The following is a 21,808-nucleotide window of genomic DNA, read 5'->3' on the forward strand; positions in this document are numbered from 1 at the left end:
AGGAGTGCTGCATTGCTTGGTGGCTCAGCGACAGTAGTGGATGCCTGCTTGTGCCTCAGGGACACTAGGTAGTGCACGCTTCGGGGAAATGAACAACAGGCTGGTTGGAGGATCATCACTGTAATCAAAGAAGCACGCTGAGCCCTAGGCACTTTGGCAGCCACAGTTAGAAGCAGGTCGTTGACCTTGTTGGCATGAGGTCCTTTGCTCAGTGGAATCCAACTAGATCCCACAGGAACAGGGAGGTGGCAAGCCAACCCTTCCTTGTAAAGCACAGAGGACACAAGCAGCGCACAGGCAGTAGGCTTACACAAAGAAATGATTTGCGAGGTTGCAGTCTCTCCAACAGCCTAGCAGGTAGGCAGGCCAGAACTACAAGCAAACAGTCTCCATGGCAGTCCCTCTTGGCAGCACAGCAGTCCCTGGCAATGTGCACAATGTAGAGCCAGCAGCGTTGGAGTACAAGCCCCACGCAATATCTAAAATCATGGGGTCAGAGCCCCTGTACTTATTCTCAAGATATCTTTGATGTGGAGGTAACTTCAAAAGAACCTTAGAAGTGCACAACACCCCCTTTCAACCAACCTCTGGCTCCAGACGTACAGTAGGGGGTAAACGACCCCTTTTTGTGAGGTCAGGACACAGCCTATAGAAAGCCTCCGGCTCTCTCCCTCCCAGCCCAGGAAGACCATTCATTATGCAGATGTAACCCTGTTACATCCCAACCTCTCTGTGTGATGATTGTCTGGAAAGTATGCACAAACCCAGCTGTCACCCTGCCTAGAATTGGATTGGAGTCGGGCTGAAAAGCACAAAGAGTCATAAGCACATAGAAATACCCGCTTTCTAAAAGTGACATTTCTACAATAGTAATAGAAAATCCACCTACAGATATCAGCAGGATTTGTCACCACTATTTTAAGCATATCTACTATGGCAACACTACTCCTTTCAGATCAGGAATTACCACTTAAGTACCTTTAAGTGAAATCCCAATGTCAGCCTATGAGAGGAGTAGGCCTCAGAACAGTGAGAAACCAAATAGGTAGTTTGTCACTACCAGGGCATGCCACATAATAAAGGCGCATGTCCTACCTTTTACCTACACCGCACCCTGCCCATGGGGCTACCTAGGGCCTACCTTAGGAGTGACATATATGTGGTAAAAGGGGAGTTTCAGGCTTGGCAAGTAGCTGTAAATATCAAGTCAACGTGGCAGTAAGTTTTGCATGGGGGCCCTGCAGTGGCAGGCTTGAGACAGGTTTGAAAGGACACTTCTGTGAGAGTTGCAAGCAGCTCTGCAGACCCAGTTGTAGCATTTAATATACAGGCCTGGGTTATTTAGATACCACTGTATGAGGGACTTACATGTAAATTAAATATGCCAAACAGGTGTAAACCGATCATACCATGTTTAAAGGAGCGAGCATATACACTTTAGCACTGAATAGCAGTGGTAAAATGCCCAGAGTTCTAAAGCCAACAAAAACTGGTCAGAAAAAATACAGGAGAAAGGCAAAAGTTTGGGGATAACCCTGCAAAAAGAGGGCCAAGTCCAACACTTTGGATGAAGATATTGAAGCACAATTGCATTGACAGGGCACATTAAAATAAGCTCATTTAGCATTTTCAATCAGTGTGTATTCTGATAATTACCAGAATGTATTAGGTTGTTATCGTTCAGCTAATCTTTCACTTCTGGTCATGTTGTGGCTCACAGAAGTGTACAAGATCAACATTGTTAGAAGTATTTCCTTAGCTGAAATCCATAAGGCAGCCATTTGATGGCCAAAAGGCATTGTGTAAGCATTCTTATTGTATACATTCTGATATCAGGACTAAAGCTCACCTGGACTAAGCACTGAATAGTAATCTATTCAGGGAGGGGGTTTCCTCTCCTCTTACCTCTTCCCCCCCATAAGCTTTCTACGAATATGAAGAAAAGATCAGTGCAGCATATGAATGAAGGGCTTGCATATTCTGGGAGAGGAGAAAACATTACTTTCATACTTACATCCTGCATTTATATGTTTCTCCGATCCACATCTGACCTCTCTTCACCGTGATCTGGGCCATAGCTGTCAAGCTCCTAAAAGCAAAATCTGAAGAGGGTGCTTTGGATGAGGCCCCTTGGGGCCTTTAACACAGCATCACAATATTTTGAACCCTGAGACTTGTGGCTCAAAGAACTTTGCAAACTTTAACTTTTAGAAGAGTTCTGGAATTCTTAAATTTGGAAGAAGAGTTCAAACATGCCCACGGCTGTATTGAGGGTATCGCTGATGTCCAACAACTCTTACTAAGGAGTACATCTTCATATCGCCTTTTGTATCTATAGAACAACATTAAAACAATGCAGTGGATTACATTATGGTGCTAGAAATAAAAACATGATTGAAGCAGTGCCATTGTCTACGTGGCACCGTTTTCAGTGGGTGCCTGTAGTGACCCTGGATGTGAACTCTTTGAAAGTACACCATTTGTTCACATCAACACATTTCTTCTTGAGTGCATGGCGTCTACTTGAATTGTCTGCATTCTGCAATGGTAGTAGTGATAACCGCAAGAAGCTTTATGAAGTTGGCACCTTCCAATGTGAAATTCGGACTTGTTTCACGTAGGCCATAAATACTATTCCAATATTAAAGACACAATATCCATTTACCAAACTCTTAAACCAGCAAGTTTATAGTGGTACCTAAGACTTTAAGGCCCAGATTTTCAAAGGAGCAACGCAAAGCAGTGCAGCGTAGCACCCAAAGGTGCTGCACTACGTGAGAGGGAAAGAGCAGGAGAGTGACATATCTACAGAGATGTGGCCTTCTCCTCCCCTCTTCCGAGCGCCGGCTCAGACACACCTTTGCGCCATAGAGCTATGGTGTATGTGTGAGTCTAACATAGGTTTTGTACAGGAAGGGTAGCCTTCCAGTACAAAATACTATGACTAAACAAGTTTTAAAGCTTTTCACACTTTGTAAGTGTGCTGTACAGTGCAGCACGCATGCAAAGTTGGAAAAGAAAGGAGCTTTGAAAACATTTATTTTTTTAATGTTTGCTTTCCAGCAGCGTTATTTTTTGGCGCAAAACCCTGTCTAGTAATGTTAGTAGATAGGGTTTTGCATCAAAAAGCATGGGTCGTCGCATGGGAATGCCCATATACCACCCATGTAATGCCCCATTGACGTAAAGTAATGCGAAGGAGCACAATACACCCTACTTTGCATTACTTTTCCTTACAAACCAACATAAATACCAATTCACTTTGGTTGGTAAATCCCCAAAAAGGTTTTGCGTCTGGTTTACGTTAAAGAAGTAACAGAAACCCAACGCAAAAGCTTTGTAAATCTTGGCCCTCAGTGTGTGTTTATTTTGATGGAAACCTAGGACCTCATTGATGAGGAATTGGCGTAGGGCAGCGCCGCAAGTCTTCTTGCGGTGCTGCCCTACGCCAATGTGAAAGGGCAGGAATGCACCTTATTTGAAAAATACAGTGCATTCTTGTCCTTTCGCTCCACCCTGGCACACAATTTCCTGCCTAGCGCCAATGTAGGCAGCCTTGCACCATGGGGCAAGGGTGCCTCTGTTGCAGACAGGATTGTTTTTGTCCCTGCACAAAAACAATCCCGAGACGCATTTTCCTCTTTCTATGTGTGCTGCAGGTTGCAGCACACATGGAAAGAGGAAAAAACAAGGAGAAATGAAAATATTTCTCCTTGTTACACCTGCTCAGGGTTGGTGTAAGGATTTGGCACTACCCCAGGTTTACGTAATTAAGTAAATCTGGGGCAGCGTCAGAATCATGGGTGATACATGGGAAACCCACCGCAATGCCCATGTAATGCCTCCTTTACTGACGCAGAGTAAGGCCAGGCAGCGCTTGAGCTGCTTCGTCTTACTCCTTATCTTTGAGGCATTGCAAAGTCAAGCAGAGTGGCTTTGTGTGGCCTCATAGATATGGTTGAGAGACTTGCGCTGACGGAACGTTAAAAGAATGTGACGGTCTGGCTGTGCAAGTCTCTTATTGTATTGTAATGTAATTGGTATTTATAGAGCGCACTGTGACCGAGAATGGTATCCTGGCGCTATGGATCACTACGTAGGGAGATAGCAGGTTGAAAGCTGAAAAACGCGTCGCTAATGCGGGTATAACCAGGCTTTCAGTGCTTTCCTGAATTTTAATAAGTCAAACTGAGCTCGCAGAGGAGCTGGTAGTTTGTTCCATGTATGGGCAGCGTTGACAGTAAAGGTACGGCCTCGCTGTCTGACTTTTTTGAATCTTGGTACTTGAACATAGTTGCCTCTAGTAGATCGAAGATTTCTACCAGGGGTGCATTTCTTTAGTTTATTTGGAAGGGGTATTGGTCGTTTTTTTCAGTGCCTTGTGAACAATACAGAGATATTTGAAGGTTATTCTCTGTTTGAGCGGCAGCCTGTGGAGCTCCTTCAAAGGCTCGGTAGCAGATGAATAAAGCGTTTTTTTTTCATTGTTAATTTGGTGGTGATTATCTGGATGCGTTCTAATTTTTTAACAGGAGATTAGGTGCTCCTAGGAGCAGGGCATTGCAGTAGTCCAGCCTACTTAATATCACATCTCTGGAAATTAATGATCTGGTTGATAGATCAAACAGAGGGTATAGCTTCCCAAGGGCCCGGATAAGTGCAAAACAGGTCCTGGTGAGTCCATTCACTTGATTTTCTAGGGACAGATTTTGATAGATTATCACGCTTAAGTTTCGGACCCTACAGGATTGCCCAATTGATTTTCCGTTGGTAGCGGCCAGAAGTTAGGTGGTAAAGATACCAGAATTTTGTTGGAAGGGCAGCAGAGGAGTTCAGTTTTATTTCCATTCATTTTTTGTGAGTGTGCGTTCATCCAATCGAAGATGTCTAGAATGCAAGCTTGGAAATTGCCAATGGTATCCTCCTATTTATTTGTCAAATCATGCATGAGTACTTGTTTTGTATAAAGCTGCTTTGTTGTTCGTCTTTTACTTTGTTTATTGTATGATTCTTATGCATGCCATCTATTATCTACTCTCTACAGAGCCTTCAGCCTCCAACAGCACCCCAGAGACCCCTCGGCTCCTGTCGACGGACAGGTCTGATATCAGATCGAGCAGATCAAAGGTGTCTCCGTCCCGCCTCAGCATCACGAGCCGCCCCGGTTCCAACACGAAGCCTGTTCTCCCGCCAATCCCCTCTGGACGCAAAATAAAAGAACCCTAACAGCGGCCATGATGAGAGTCGCGGTCCCCGAAAAAACACAACATTCAAATATTTATACCTGCAGACGACGTTTATACTTAATACGGCATTTTTTTTTCAGTTAGCACTTTACATTTAGCTACATAATTTTTCACTCCTATAGCCAGGAAATCAAAGCAACAATTAAATACAAAAGCTTTAATTCTATTTCGATGTTATGGTTTTAAGCCGTGGTGGGACTGGATCAGGGAGGCTTAATATGTAATTTAGAATATTAATTGTTCATGGTGCCTTACGAGACCGCATACACACTGTCGCGTTTTATCGTGAAGACGAAACCAATATAATGGATGTCTCTTGTGCCTCTAAACTGAAGGAAGGATTGGAATAGCAGATTTGCGCTTCCTACACTGATCCGTAAAACTATTTGATGACATACCATGTGTTTTTTTTTGGTGTGTGATAGTTGTTATTTGATATCAGGCCAAATAAAAGAAGCTATTTTGACAGTACACAAGCTGCCACATTCAGTTTAAAAGTGGACAAGGCTGGACAAGCCAGTTTCTTGAGGCTTCAGGATTAGTGTGAAATTGTGAATCACTCATGAACCGATAACATAGCGAACATGGCTGGGGGCTGCTAATAAAGATGTAGTCGAGAGAACTACATTCAAAACAGTGTGTTTTAACAGACGAGAATGCCAGTTATAGAAGGAGAGTACCCCTATAGCTTAGAAAGTGTGCATTTTTTAATGCAGTTTCAAAACAGCATTTCTTTTACTGCTTTTGTATCTGTAAACGGATCATGTGTTCCTATGGTTAAAAGGTACCTGGTAGAAAGTACATATTTAATTCTAAAAGTTCCTAATCATATTTCAATAAAATAATTGTATTTATGGAATTCTGGCAGGCATGTATTACTTACTGGTGGAATCATGGATCAGGAACGATTGTGCTTGGACAAATTGACAGATTATGTGGTATGTTATCCAATTTGATAGATGGGTTCTTGGTTTAATTATCCACTCTTTGATCATGTAAAACAAGCATGAATGGTGGAAGTTTTTTCTAGTACCTCACGCAAACTTAAGCTATCTTTTTGACTCCTTACGAAGATATGTTGAACAATGATCATTGCAGTAACTGCTCTCCTTCCCAAAAACAGGAGCCGTCCTTCAGAGTGTGCAAGAATGAGTCATGTGCACAGGGCACTCAATACACGCCACACACTCCAACACAAGAGACGTCACAGTGACCACACAGATTTTTAGAGAGTACACGAAAGATACTATTTCGACACAAAATCGCGCCTTCTGTCGTTGATGTATATCACCACAGCTCAGATGTCTTCATCCAGGCTCTGCAATGGCATCAGTTGCACAGGTATAAGGAGGTAGCAGTGGGCAATTCTTTGCTGTTCGCTGGGTACTGAAGCAACTCTTTTAGCGAATCCACCATTTTCACAATTCACTTCTGCACCCCTGGACAGAGAACAATCCTGGTTCTGTGTTGCAGTAAGCCATGTCCCACCATGTGATTGACAGTCTGTGATAGAGTGGGCCAGAACAGTAGCCAATCAAAATAGTTAAACTATAGACAACTGTTCCGATTTGTTGAGGGCAGCCAGTCAGAACTGCTCAACAGCGATCCTCCTCGTTCAGCAATGTTGATTGATTGCCCTGAAATAATTAGAGTGGGTTCCTGTGGATAGATTATTCAGACTGACTGCTTGCTTGCCATTCAAAATAGCCATCGGCAGGCAGCATCTTCCTGCACCATTTTGCGGTCCAAACCCCAAGCAGTTGTCTTGTGTTTTGCTAAGGAATTCATCTTTTGTTTGGTTTTAGCAGATTTTGGCAGCTTTTTAAGTGTATTGTTGTCCTGACTCATCTCTTCCCGGGGCAAACATTCTGGTAGCTTTTCCAACACTCGCCTAAGTCACATTCGACAAAGAGGTCTTTGACACCACAACCTTGGAGGAGATTCAATTTAATCAGTGCCACATTGTGACTCGAAATACACGATAAAGCATTCAGAATGTCTATTAGAAGATCACCACTCCCGAGTAGGAAGAACCAACAATCTGAAAGGGAACCAAGTCAACAATATAGAAGTTCCATTGGATTAACGCCCTTGGCTTTAAACCCTCAACTCAACAGACCAGTTCTCTGAGCTATGTTCTACAGGGTCTGCAAGAGTTCCTTCCCAATGCCATAAATTCTTGAATGCTTCACACCCTGTCTGCTGTAAAATACTCATTCAATCTGGGCAACCTTAGGAGGAGATGGCACAGCCTGAGCCCCCAAGTGTCTAGCTATATTGCGTATTGCTATCATCATATTTAGTCTTTTCGGCTCAGATCAGTCCCCTCCCATATGTTGGGAAGACACTGGGGCATATTAGCAAAGGCGTTATTTCCGCTTTAGCTACACTTTTTGCCGATAAAGCGTTGATTTTTTTTAACGCCCAATTACCAAGCTGTTGCTAACAGCAGTTAGCGACAGCTTCCAGGCGATAGCGACCGGTTGGAGGCCCACTTTGCATGTCAGCGATATTTATCACTAATGACATGCAAAGTGGGCGAACCCAAACTGGTAGCGACTGAAAGCAGTCGCTAACACAACTATCACCTATTAGCAATACCCGCGACGCGATAAAAACAACGCGCTAATCGCGATTAGTGCCAGGATTTTACACCTGGTAAAAACCTGACTTAGCCATAATAGTCAATAGGAGGTGGATTCTACGGCTAAGTCCCGACCTGCCTATTAGCGAGATTTTCCTCAGCAATAGGATTTTTATCGCTGGAAATCTCACGTTATAGATGGGATTCGCCGCTATCGCTGGATTTTTTATCGCCGTGTAGATAAATGTTGGTAATACGGAGTTATTTCCGTGATAAAATCCAGCTATAGGAGGCGATAAAAAAATCACGCTAAGCGCGGTTTGCGATAATTATCGCATGTTGTTGCTAATATGCTCTACTGTTTTGGTTTGAGTTCTATGTCTCCCCGCACACCCTAGCCTTTGTGTTCACCACTGCTTCCCAATATTGTTTAAACATTGGACATTCCCATAGTAGATGATAAAATGTTCCTTCCTGTCCGCATAATTGCTGACAAAGTGCGGAGCTTCCCTACCCATCTTGACCCAAGAGGCTCTAGGGAGGTAAGCTCTGTGTAAGTTTCTAAGTTGGATGAGCTGTATTTTCGTGGAGATGGCTATTTCTTTAGGGGACCTGAGGGCTTCCTGCCAACCTCCTTCTTCCAGTTCACCTAAGTTCCTGTGCCATTGCCAACTAAGTTTTTGCAGGGGATCAGAGGAGTTATGTATTAGGTTTTGATAGGTTAAGGAGATTGCTCTGCATTCAATAAAGTCTGTCAGAAGTGTGTCCTCTAACAGTGAGGAGGTTACTCCCTTGTGGAATGGCCACCATAAGAGCATTTGTCACCTAAAGATTTCTGTTGAGGCAAGAGTAAATTTCACCTGCAAATCAGCGAAAGGAATCACACCCATTCCACAAATCTCCCACTGTCGAGATTCCTATTAGGTCCTACTTGTTGAATACCATACTGGTATGAAGCCTGCCCAAATTCTCACTTTCCCAGAGCGTTGCGATTTCAGTTAGTGTCGTGCCACCCCAGCCTCTTGTTTTCCTTGGGTCAAAGGGTAATTGTGTGGGCAGTGGGTCCTGTGAATGCATCCCTCTAGGTTTGATGTACAAGGCCCGAGAGTATTCCTGTGCCCATCAGAAACATATCCATCGCAAGGATCTTGTTTGCGCTCTATAAGACCTTCAAAATAAAATAAAAATCCTGTAGGCTGTTCATCGTGTGTTTGATGCACCCATTGATTTATGATTCCCAGCTGGGTTGCTCAGTAATATATCTGGATAGTCGGCAAAGCTATGCCCCCATCGTACCACCCCGTATTAACTTGTGCATAGCTATGCACAGAGGCTTCACATCCCAGAGCACAACCCACACCTCACTCTCAATGGCCCGGAAAAATGCTTGAGGGATTTTGTGCTGGATGTTTGTAGGACTCATAAAAAGCAAGGCAGCACCGTCATTTTAAATAGCGCTACATGTCCCAGTAACAATAGTGGCAGTTTTTTCCACAGCTGGGTATCGCTCTGGAGACGTGTCAAGGGGACCTGTAAGTTTTGGATATAAAACAGATCTGGGTCTGACGTTACGAATATCCGAAGATAGCGGAAGTCCTCTAATACCACCGTCGCCTCACATATTGCCGGTAGAGCCGGGGTGGGCCACATAGTATGCAAATTGTCGATTTGGACCAATTTATGGAGTAGCCGGATTGTTATCCCCTGTTGGTGAAAAGTTTCATAATTCTAGCTATCAAATGGCGTGGTATGGCGACATAGTAAAATATCATTGTTCTATAACGATATACAATCTTCCTACCCTTCTGTCCAACAGAGACCACTTATCAGCTGGCCTGCCCTGCTCCACACTGCCAGTGGTTCTAGAACCAAAGCAAAGAGGAGTGGCGATGAGGCAACCATGAAGAGTCCCTCTCCGGAACAAAAAGGCGATTGAGACCTGCCCGTTCACCACTACCTGCGCCATGGGCCCCTGTATAGGAGCCGAATCGATGGCAGAATCTTGGGGCCGAATTCAGGCCTGCGAATAAGTATGGCCACTCCACTGTGTCAAACACCATACGCACGTCCAGGGAATTCACCACTGCATCTTTTTGTACGGTATCTTTTCTGCCTATTACCCCTTGAAGGCGGTGCAACTTGAGGGCTGTATTTCTCCCAGGCATGAAACCTTATGATCTGTGTGTACCAAGTGAAAGACATGCTGGACTAGTCTGGAGGCGAGGAGCTTGGCCAGTATTTTAATTTACATGATTAGATAAGCCAGTATGAAGCACAAAGGTTCGCTGGTTTATAAGGTTTGTGAATAACCTACAGAGGCCTGGCATTGGTCCTCTGGCAATTCCAGTAGCCGTATACTGAGTACATTCGAAGCAGGTGAGGTGCCACTTGGGGGACGACCGCCTTATATAATTCTATCGGGAGGCCATTTAATCCCGTCGCCATTCCTGATTAAATTTCACGGATGGCTGAAGCGATTTCCTCAACTGTGATGTTACTCTCCATACCGGCCGAGTCCTCAGGGGAGAGTGCTGGGAATAGAAGGTCTGCTAGAATGGCTCTCGAATCTTCAGTTATAGCGGTCGACATCGGGGGTATACACGGGCATAATACTGAACAAATGTCTCTGCTATATCATGAGTCAATCAGGGTTTCGCCTGACTCTGTAGTGAGCGCACACACACCCACCTATCTGCCCGTTCTCACCTCTCGAGCCAGGCCAATAACTTCCCGGCTTTATCACCATGTTCATAGACTCTATATCGCGTTGCCGAGAGTTTGGCTCTAGCTGCCTCTAGAGCTAGTTCTCTATATCCCTTTCTCCTAACCTGTAATGTATGTGATATCTCTTCTGTGTGATCACTGGCCAATTGAGCGTCTAGTTTTAATATGGTGCCCTCGAGTGTCTACATCACCACCCTCTTGTATCCGACCACGAGGGAGATTCTCTGACCTTTTATGACTGTCTTGTAAGCCTCCCTCAAGATCTGTGCTGACTCTAAGAAAGTCTAATTTTCTTCAGAATAGGCTTTTGTGGCCTGCACTAGTCATTTCCGTATCTGTGGGCCCATCAGTCCCCATGGCTGTAGCAATATACCTCGCTGAACACTTTGTGTTTCTGCTAAGTAGCACGCCCACAACGGGGAGTGGTCAGAAATGCTCCATGCCATCTGGTGTACATCCCTTAATCTCAGAATTTAGCCTATACATGAGTGATTAAGGGCTTCTGAATAATAGATGAAATGTTGTGTCTGTGGGTTTTGGGAGCGCCAGACATCTGCGAGTCCAAAATCATCACAATGTTAAAGTCTTCAGAAGACTTGAAGGCTGTTTGAAACTATTAATCCTCATAAACTGCCTTTCCCAAGTAAAATGATGGAAAGGAAGGTTATTAAGCAAATCCAGGAATTCATTGAAGCGAACAATTTTTCCATGAGCAAGTTACACTTTGGACCCCCTAAAAGGGACAGAGGCATTACTAACAAACACCTGCAGCTACAAGGATCTCCCAACTACATGAAGGCAAACCAGTGGTTCTTGAATGTTTGCAAGCTATCTTCGCCTACAGCATAATGGATCACCAGACTGTAGTCCACTAGTATGTTAGCAGGAGCATCAAGCTCAGCTCATGAATAGATCAGGTCCTTTCTCTTGAACATGAGTTAACAAATGCAGAGATATGCAGCTGAAGCCAGCACAGGCAGTCCCATGTGGGGTTCCCCCATGGTTCCATGTCGGTAAAAATTCTGTTCAAACAGTAAATGCAACCTTTTGCCAGGGGCATGGAATTCTACCACCTTCAGTTTCAGATCTGTGCAGAGGGAGTGCCAATCAAAGTAACAACACCAAGTGCCATACCACATTTCTCCTGGATAAAGGTACGTTTCCAGTTCAAGGTTGCACCATGGTGACATAATTTAGGCTTGCCTATCCATGGCATGGGTAGCTTTACCATCTCTCCCCCCTTGGAATTATTCCATTGGCTCCCGTTTAAGATCCTGTGCATCATGCACAATAGTTGTGAGACGGAGGCCCCTTTTATGCACAAAACCTGGCACTATGCTAAGTGCCCTTCAAAAAACCTGAGACCCAAGAATGTTATTGGCATCTGTCACAGTAACTCTAGACAAATGTAACGAAAAAAGAACCGCGAGGATATGGACCCTCCCCCCACCAGTACAAACTGGCCCAGCCTTTAGAAGTCAGTCATGTTACTTTCTGGATGTCCTCAATGACTCTTTTGAGTCGGCAAACTTAAGCTTTCAGAAATCGGTTTGGAGGTGATCATACCCTCCTGCATTATTTACACTACCTTTTCTACATGCGCCCTGATGATCTGTTATGTTTGATGAAGGGTCCTGAGGCTCATCACCAGGAGGAGGTTCATGGAAGCAAGAGAACATGGTCACCGTACTCAGCTCCCAGACCCACGATGTTGCCGTGATTTATACAAGCACCATACAAAATCCTTAAAAGAACAGAAAAAGTTCTCCACAATAATGTGAATGGAGAAGACGTTATAGACTCCATGCGTACCCCATATTTACTCTCTATGCTGAGGCTGATGACAATCACTCTTTTCAGGTTGCAGCCTACCACTAAAGACATCTTGGGGACATTCAGAAAGTTGGCCTAGGAATGCATTCCACCCGCTGCTTACCATGGCTTTGTGGTTTGTAACTCACATTTTCTGACTTTTTGTTTGCTTCAGGCTGTCCAGCTCGTCCCTCCCGTTGCCCAATCCTGGTTTACTGTATTCTTCCACAAACTTGCTTTCAGTTAACAGGCCTTTAAATCTTGTTCTTATCTTGTCACATTTGCTGTGCATTTGAAGACAGAGGTCAAATGTCAGGCTGTGTATTCCAGGGAGCATCGAGTTCATTTTCTTTTCTTTGGCTTCATTCAACGTGTGGGTATAGATGTGATAATCATGATGGGTTTGAGGAAGGCTGTACACCAGTTATATTTTTTTCTAGCTCACAACAAAACGTAAATGTCTGTAAATGAACTGTGCTGACGATCTAATCAATACCTGGGGTGATGACATTTGCACTGTATACTTGTGTACTGCTCCATACTATGCTACTGCACTCTGTTCTGCACCACACCACTCTACGCCAATGCACTCTACCACACACTACACTACGCCAATGCACTCTACCACACACACTACACTACTATACACCACTGCACTCTACACCACTTTACTCAAAAACAATGCACATCAGCTCTGCACCAAATCACTCGATGCCACTCTATTCTACTTTATGCCACTGCACTCTACGTCACTCTACTCTGCATCACTGCCCTCTATGCCAATGCAAACCCCCCATTACATCCTCTCACAATATACTCTGCAACACTGCGTTCTTGCCACTCTAATTGATGCCACTCTACTCCCCTCCACTGCACTCTACTCTCCACCAATCTACTCTGCCACTGCACTCTACACCACTCCACACCACTGTACTCAAAACAAATGCACAATGCACTTTACACCAATGCACTCTCTGCCACTCTGTTCTACACCACTGCAATCTACGACATTCTTCTCTGCAGCACTGCACTCCCTGCCACTGAACTCTCTTACTCAACTCCATGCCACTCTACACCAATGCGCTCTAATCTACTGTGCACCACTGCACTCTATGCTGCAACACCCTACTCGAATCCAGTGCACTCTACTATGCACCACTGCACTCTTTACCACTCCACCCTGCACCACTACATTGTACGCTACTTGACTCTACTCTGTAAAAAATCAACACTGAGCCGCTCAATGCCACTGTTCTATTCCTTGCACAACTATACACTACTTTGCACTACTCCACTCTGAAACAATCTATTCTATGCAGCTGCACTCTACTTTAAACCACTACACTGTACACCACTTTACTCAAAACCAATGCACCCTATGCCAACTAATTTACACCACTGCATTGTATTCGACTATACTCTACAACATTCTACTTTATGCCACTGCACGCTCGTCATCCTACACCATTACGCTCTATGTCACAGCACTCTCCGCCACTCTATTCTACTGTGCACCACTGTATTCTGCATCACTGCTCTCTGTACCACTGCACTCTATGACACTCTTCTCTGCATGACTGCACTATACGCTACGGCACCCTATGCCACTGCACCACTCTAATCCAAAACACTCGCCACTGCACCACTCTAATCCAATACACTCTACCCTGCACCACTCCACTCTGTCACTCTACAACAGTGCTCACTCTTTCACTGAACTCCACACCACTCCACTCCATGTCAATACATCCTAAGCCACACTAATCTAATCTACTGCACTCTACCCTATTCCACTGCAGTCTACACCATTTCACTCTATTCTGAAACAATCTACTCTATGCCACAGCAGTCTACACCACTCTGCGCCAATCCACTATACGCCAATCCACACTGCGTGCCAGACTTACCACTTACTTATGCAGCGCAGTAGCCGCAAATGCGGGACTGTGTGAAAAGGAGAGAGGAGGAGAGAGACATATTTACAAATATATGTCTCTCTCCTCCCCTTTCCCTAGCTCCGGTGCTGAAATCAGCTGCTGTGTGCCACAGAGACACCTTTGCACCATAGTGCAAGGGTGCTCCTGTGCGTTTGGCATATGTTTTGTACTGGAAGGGGAACCTACTGTTACAAAATAATATGCATAGGCTGACTTTAACCCTTTTCCCTCTTTTGTATGTGTGCTGCAAAGTGCAGCACAGTTACAAAGTCGGAAAATAAAGGAGAAATTAATGCATTTCTCCTTCATTGCACCTACTTTAAAAAGGTGCAGTTTTCTAATGCGAAACCCTGTCTACTTTATTTAGTAAATAAGGCTTAACGTCTGAAACCTTGGGTGGTTGTATGGGAACGCCCATGCACCACCCATGGTACTCCCTCTTGGTGCTAAGTAATGCAAGAAGGGCTATACGTTACTTTCACGTTATTTCCAGCACTAAAAAGTTTAGCTCTGGAAAGTAAAACGGAAACATAGATTTTGTGCTGATTTGCAGCACTTTTGTGACAGACATACAGCATAAAATCTTAAGTCCCCCCCATGTCACTCAATTTTATACCTCTGCACTCCATGCCATTGCCTTCAACACCATTTATTCATAACCAATACACTCTACGCAACTTCACTTAATACTAATCTACACTGCGCTGTACCCAAGCTACTCTAACACTGCACTCTGCACTACTCCACGCCACTATACTCTACACCACCATACACCACTGCACTCGGTCACTATACTCTTTGCCACTTTACTCTATGCTACTGCACTCTACTCTGCAACAATGCACTCCGTGCCACTCTAACCTACTGTGCGCTCTACACCACTTCAGTCTAGGCCACTCCACACCACTTCACTCTACTCTGAAACAATCTACTCCACACCACTGCAATCAACATTCTACTCTATACCACTCTACTCTATGCCGCTATACTCTACCCTGACCCACTCCACTCTGAAACCATCTACTCTACTGCAGTTTATGCTATGCCACTGTACTCTAAATCACTGTATGCCAAGGCACTCTACACTACCTTACTCAAAACCAATGCACTCTACGACAACTACTTTGCACCACTGCTCTTTACACCCCTATACTCTACAACGTTCTTACACCACCGTGTGCTACGTCAATGCATTCAAAGCCACTCTATTCTACTCTGCTTGACTGCACTCTGCATGACTGCACTCTTCATTACTGCACTCTATGCAACTGCACTCTACCCTGCACTATACCACTTCACTCTGCACCACTGCAATCTACTGTGCACCGCTCTACTCTACCCCAATGAACGGTAGCACTTTACATTGCTCTACTCTATGCCACTGCACTCTACATTACTCTACACCACTTTACTCAAAACCAATGCACTCTACGCCAATCTACACTGCACTGTAGGCCACTATACTCACACCATTGCACTGTATGCCACTTAACTCTGCACCACTGTATGCCATTGCACTCTCTGCCATTGCGCTTAATGCCACTCTACTCTACTGCACTCTACACTACTGTTCTGCAATGTACACCAGTGCACTCTATGCCCCTCTAATCTACTACACACCACTGCACTCTGACACTTAACTGTACTCTGCCCCACTCTACTATGCACCACTGTACCGTACACAACACTGTACGCCACAACTCTATACCATTCCACTCTACTCTGAAACAATCTACTCTACACCACAGCACGTTATGCCACTGTACTCCACTCAGTGCTACTCCACAACACTTCAATCAACGCTGCACCACTCTGCTCTATGCCACTGCACTCAACCCTACACCACTCCACTTTATCCTGAAACAATCTACTATGCGCCACTGCACTCAATGCTGCTGCACCCTATGCCACAGACACACAATTGATGGATGGAATGTAGAACAAATAAAAACATTCTCTCCCAGTCAAGAGATCTGGGTTAAATCCTTCATTCTTATGCTCACCATGCCATCCCAGTTTAGACCTGGCCATATGCAAATCAGTCTTGACCCTGTGCCTCATGGGAACAGTCCAGCCCGAAATGCCAAGCCAGGTCCTCTCTGGGCCGGAAACAAGCATCCTAGGAGCGGTTTCGGGGTTTCACCTGTCATCAGATAGGATAGCTTGAATCCAGTGACACAGTGAGCCCAGGACCCACGTCTAGAAATACCTGGTACACTTAGGGCGACGAAGCAAAAGACACACAATTGATAAACGGAATGTAAAACAAATCAAAACATTCACCCCCAGTCAAGAGATGTGGGTTAAATCCCTCATTCTTTTACTCCCCATGCTACCCCAGTTTTGACCTGGCCATATGCAAATCAGTCTTGACCCTGTGCCTCATGGGAACAGTCCATGCCACTGGAGTCAAGCTATCCTGGCTGATGAGAGGTGAAACCCCGAAACCGGTCCTGGGATGCTGGTTTCCAGTCCAGGGAGGACCTGGCCTGGCAGTTCGGGCTGGACTATTCTCATTGGGCACAGGGGCAAGACTGATTTGTATATGGCTGGGATAAAACTAGAATGGCATGGGGAGCAAACAAATGATGGATTTAGGCCCAGATCTCTGTACTGGGGTGAATGTATGACATTGTTCTGCATTCTGTCCATCAATTGTTTTTTTGCACTATATGCCACTGCACACCACTAAGCCGCTGCTCTAGTCTAACTACTGCACTCTACACCACCTTCCTAAAAACAAATGCACCATACGCCGTTGTACCTATGCCAACTACTTTGCACCACTGCACTTTACGCCACTATACTCTACAACATTCTATTCTATACCACTGTATGCTACGCTACTCTACACCATTGCACTTTATGCCATGCCACTCTATTCTACACTGTACTCTACATCACTGCTCGCAACACCACTCTGCGACGCTTCACATTACATGACTGTACTCTATGCCACTGCACCACTCTATCCTGCATCACTCCACTCTCATGCCACTGCAACCCCCCATGCACCACTACACTCTACTCTGCATCACTGCGCACTCCACCACAGAACTCCATGCCACTCTACATCGCTCCACTCCACTGTACTCTGCCAAAACTCTAAGCCACTCTAATCTGCGCCACTCTAATCTGCACCACTGCACTCTATGCCACTTCCCTCTACTCTGAAACAACCTACTCTATGCCACTGCAGTCTACGCCATTCTATTCCACTCTGTGCCAATCCACTCTACATAATTCCACACTACGCTACTCAATTTATACTCCTGCATTCTACACCAATGCTCTCTACACCACTTTACTCAAAATCAATACACTCTATGCCACTCCACTCTATACCAATTTAGTCTGTACTGCGGCACTGTACACCACTCTACTGTACTCTACGACACTGCACTCTGCACCATTACACTCTGGCATTTTACTCTGCACCACACTATGCCGCTGCACTCCACACCACTGCACTCTCCAGTACTGTACCACTCTGCACCTCTTTACTCTATGCCACAGCACTCTACTCTGTACCACTCTACTGCACTCTAGACCAATGCACTCCACACCACTCTAATTTACTATACACCGCACCACTCAATTCTGCACCACTCTATACCAATGCACTTTGCATCACTACACAATACCACTCCATTCTACCCTGCACCACTCCACTCTCCACTACTTCACTGTACTCTGAAACAATCTACTCTACGCCACTCCACTCAGCACCACTGCAATCAATGCTGTGACACTCTACACCTCTCTAGTCTCTATGCCACTGTGCTCAACCCTGCACCCCTCCAGTCTGAAACAATCTACTCTATGCCACTGCACTCTACACCACTTTATTCAAAACCAATGCACCCTACAAAAACTACTTTGCACCACTGCACTTTGCACCAGTATACTCTACACCTTCTACTATACCACTGCACGCCACTCTATTCTACTCTGCACCACTGTACTCTACATCACTGTTCTCTGCACCAACTTACAATACTGCACTCTGACACTCTACTCTGTATGACTGCACTCAATGCCACTGCACCCCACTCTACACCACTGCACTCTACCCTGCGCCATACCACTCTATGCAGCTTCACTCTACTCCACTTTATTGCACTCTACTCAGGACCGCTTTACTTTACGCCACAGAACTCTACGCCAATGCACTCTACACCCCTTTACTCAAAACCAATGCACTCTATGTCAATCTACTATATACCTCTTCACTTCACTTCACTCGATGCCACTCTACAGCACTCCACTCTGATGCTCTACTCCATTAAACTCTGCTCCACTAATACTCTACAGCACTCTATGTCATTCTGCAACCCTACTTGACTCTGCAACGCTCTATGCAACTCCGTTTGGGCCACCCCATGCAACTCTAGTCTATGACACACTTCTCCACGACAACCAACTCTGCCATACACCACGCTACTCTACAACACTCTATGCAACACCGTCTAAGCCACTCTAAACTCTGACACTGCTCCACTTAAGCCCTTCCACTCTATGACACTGTACTTCCTTCACAACACTGTAAACTACTCCATGAAACATTTCACTCCTCTCCACTTAACTCTAATATACACCACTCCATAACACTCCAATCTCCTTTACCCATCTAATTTATAGCCATGCTGAAAGGCAGCCACTCTGGTGTACAATATTGTTAAAACATATTAAAGGGAAAACCAATAGCGCTGGCATAGGGGAGACCTATTGGTTTTGCCAATGCTTGCATTAGTAAGGCTTTTCTATATGGAAGAATAGAAAAAGTACAAACTTGGAAAGCAACATGGGGTGTAAAAGAGCCAGATAACTGAAACTGTTCAGTTTACATCTACGGGCAGTCATGCTGTCTAGGTTAACTGCGAACAGCTTATTGAGTCCGGTTTTAAAACATTTATTTTTATTTAAGTTTGCCCTTTTGTGCTTTTGCTTGGAGACAGATTTTTCATTTTCTTGGCAGGTTAGTGTTGCACTGTATTTCGATTGTCTCAATTTGCTTTACGTTTTCATGATCACCAATCTGGCAAATCATGATGGAGAAACTCAGGGGCATATTATCAATAACGGCGTTAAAAATTATCGCCGGTTTAGCGGCAAAAAACTGCCGCTAAAGCAGCAATAATGAGCTTGATAATATGCCCTTGGGAATTCCAATAGATGTCCATGTTCTGGTGTGAACATGGGCTTCTATTGGAATTCTCTAGGGCATATTATCAAGCCCATTATCGCCGCTTTAACTGCAGTTTTCTGCCGCTAAATCACGATGATTTTAACGCCTTCCTTGATAATATGCCCCTCATTTTTGACGGGAGTTATGCAGCAATCACAGATGGTACACATTTAAGAACATTGGATGAACCATTCCATGGTTACTCTAAGCATATTAATACTATACAGTATTTATCCTTTTCAGGACCATTTATTAACCTCAAATTATACATTGCATTTATTGACACGGGTTCTGGATTTATCAATGTTTTGTGGGATTTATTTTTAGGTTTGGGTTTTGACAGTGCAAGTGGCAAACAGACCTCTTGCCAACCATTGGCTTTATTTGACTAGCTTTTCCCCCCATCTATTGTCAATCACGTCTTGGCTCAGCCCAGTGGAGTACTCATCTCTCACCTTCTGCTGTTGGCTGTATCCTGCATCCCCTTGAGTGTGTATTTTGAACTGCACGAGGGACTGCTTTACAGCTATGGTCCTCTGTCAGCTTTTGCTGGCTACTGCTTATGTGTCTTTCTCTAATGGGCCATGGTTGCATCTGTTTATACATTAAAACCAGACTTCTTGTTTGAATTTGATGTTTATGTCTGATGCAAATATATTTGTAATATTGTAGAATATTATAAAAGTGTTCTACTTCCTCGGGGGAAGAACATGGCGGCAGCAGCTAGCTAGCTTGCTGCAGTGCTCCGGTATGATCTCAGGCGAGGATCGTCTCCGCCGCGCAAAATCGCCTGCCTTTAAGAAATTGATGTAATGAAGGAGTAAGGACCTCTGATGGTCTTTTTGGAGCTCAGTGTATTCTACCGATAGCTTTGTTTATTTCCGACCTTCTTTACCGGACGCGGGATCCGATATTCCTCGCAGTACGGCTGTTGTGGAGTCCTCTCTCTACCCCCATGGTTTCTGAGCCCGAGTGAGAGCGGCGCCGAGGACGGCATCGGAGAGCGCCGACCAGAGCTCCTGGAAAGAGGGTGTTGCGGCGGATTTCAAGTCGTGTTTTCCGGAGCTGGCAAGTGGGTTTTGGGGGTCAGTGGTGTTCAGGGTGCCTACGGGCGAGGGGGTGAGGGAATTCAAAATTTGCGAACATACGTGACAAGAATTTTCAATTCTATTAAGGACAAGGAGGCGAGGATTATGCTTTCTCATTTCTTTTAATGAAATGCTCAGCAGCCAATAAAACAACCAAAAAACTACATTTCCCATGAACACCAGGGAATGACCATAGAGACTACAGTATAAAGGGTCCCAACATTAGTCCTTCCTCCTCTTTCTTTGTTGTGGAAACAGTTCAAGGTCAAAATAAAATCCAATATAGAACAATAAAAGCAACTCCAAAAACGCCGCCGAAATCCAAAGGATTTGGAAGCAGGCCGTAGAAGAACTCCGTGTCCGTGAAGCAGGAGAAAGATGAACTGCAGAGGCAAGGCGGCAAACTCTACTTCGGGTCTGAACCTGAAAGAGATATAGAGCCGTAATATCCAAATAATGCAAGAGAGTCAAAAGCAATTCAGGGGGGGGGGGGGGAAAAGAACAATGAACATATGTCACAGTAGTATCAACAGATTGCAGAATATCAATGCACATCAAAACAATGGGTGGGATAATCCTCGCCTCCTTGTCCTTAATAGAATTGAAAATTCTTGTCACGTATGTTCGCAAATTTTGAATTCTATGTCAGGACAGGAGGCTCCGATTATGCTTGTTTAAAGCTGGTTCACCACCACAGAAGCAACATTATCAATTGGTTTATAATAAAAAGACTTGAAAACTGAATCAGAAGACCAATCTGCGGCCTTCATAATGTCAACAAGAGTGACCCCCATGGAAAAGGCTTTAGAGGCCATCGCTCCACGAGCAGAATGTGCACCAAACACAGATACATCAATGCCCGCTTCGGACATAAGCCACCGCACCCAGCGCGCCAAAGTAGCAGGAGCGACAGGGCGAAATGGTTTCTGTAATGCAATTAACAATTGACCCTGCATGTCGGAACGTAAAGAAGCAGTACTCACCTCATAATCTTTCAGGCATTGCACAACACAAAGATTGGGATGTGCGGGAAAAGACGGATAAGTAATGAGCGAAGTATTACACTTAGTCCGTCTGGACAGGCGAAAAGAAACACCCTCAGGCGTGAAACTGCGACCCGCAAGATCTAAAGCGCGGACATCAGAAACGCGCTTACAAGAAAGGAGACACAGCAACATGGTCAACTTTGCAGACAATTGTTTACGGGACAAAGACAAATTGGAAGGCCA

General features: G+C 44.8%; 1 protein-coding gene across 1 annotated transcript in view; it reads left to right on the plus strand.

Annotated features, from left to right (window-relative positions):
- The window catches only part of LRGUK (leucine rich repeats and guanylate kinase domain containing), a 336,772-nt gene extending 330,667 nt beyond the window's left edge, over nt 1-6,105 (plus strand). The window contains exon 20 of the mRNA XM_078677476.1: nt 5,045-6,105. Within this exon, the coding sequence (XP_078533602.1) occupies nt 5,045-5,226 (182 nt within the window). The 3' untranslated portion in view covers nt 5,227-6,105. The remainder of the gene's footprint in view (nt 1-5,044) is intronic.
- Nucleotides 6,106-21,808: the final 15,703 nt, after the last annotated feature.

Source organism: Lissotriton helveticus, chromosome 1_1 (assembly GCF_964261635.1).
Source record: "Lissotriton helveticus chromosome 1_1, aLisHel1.1, whole genome shotgun sequence".
Classification (NCBI taxonomy): domain Eukaryota; kingdom Metazoa; phylum Chordata; class Amphibia; order Caudata; family Salamandridae; genus Lissotriton; species Lissotriton helveticus.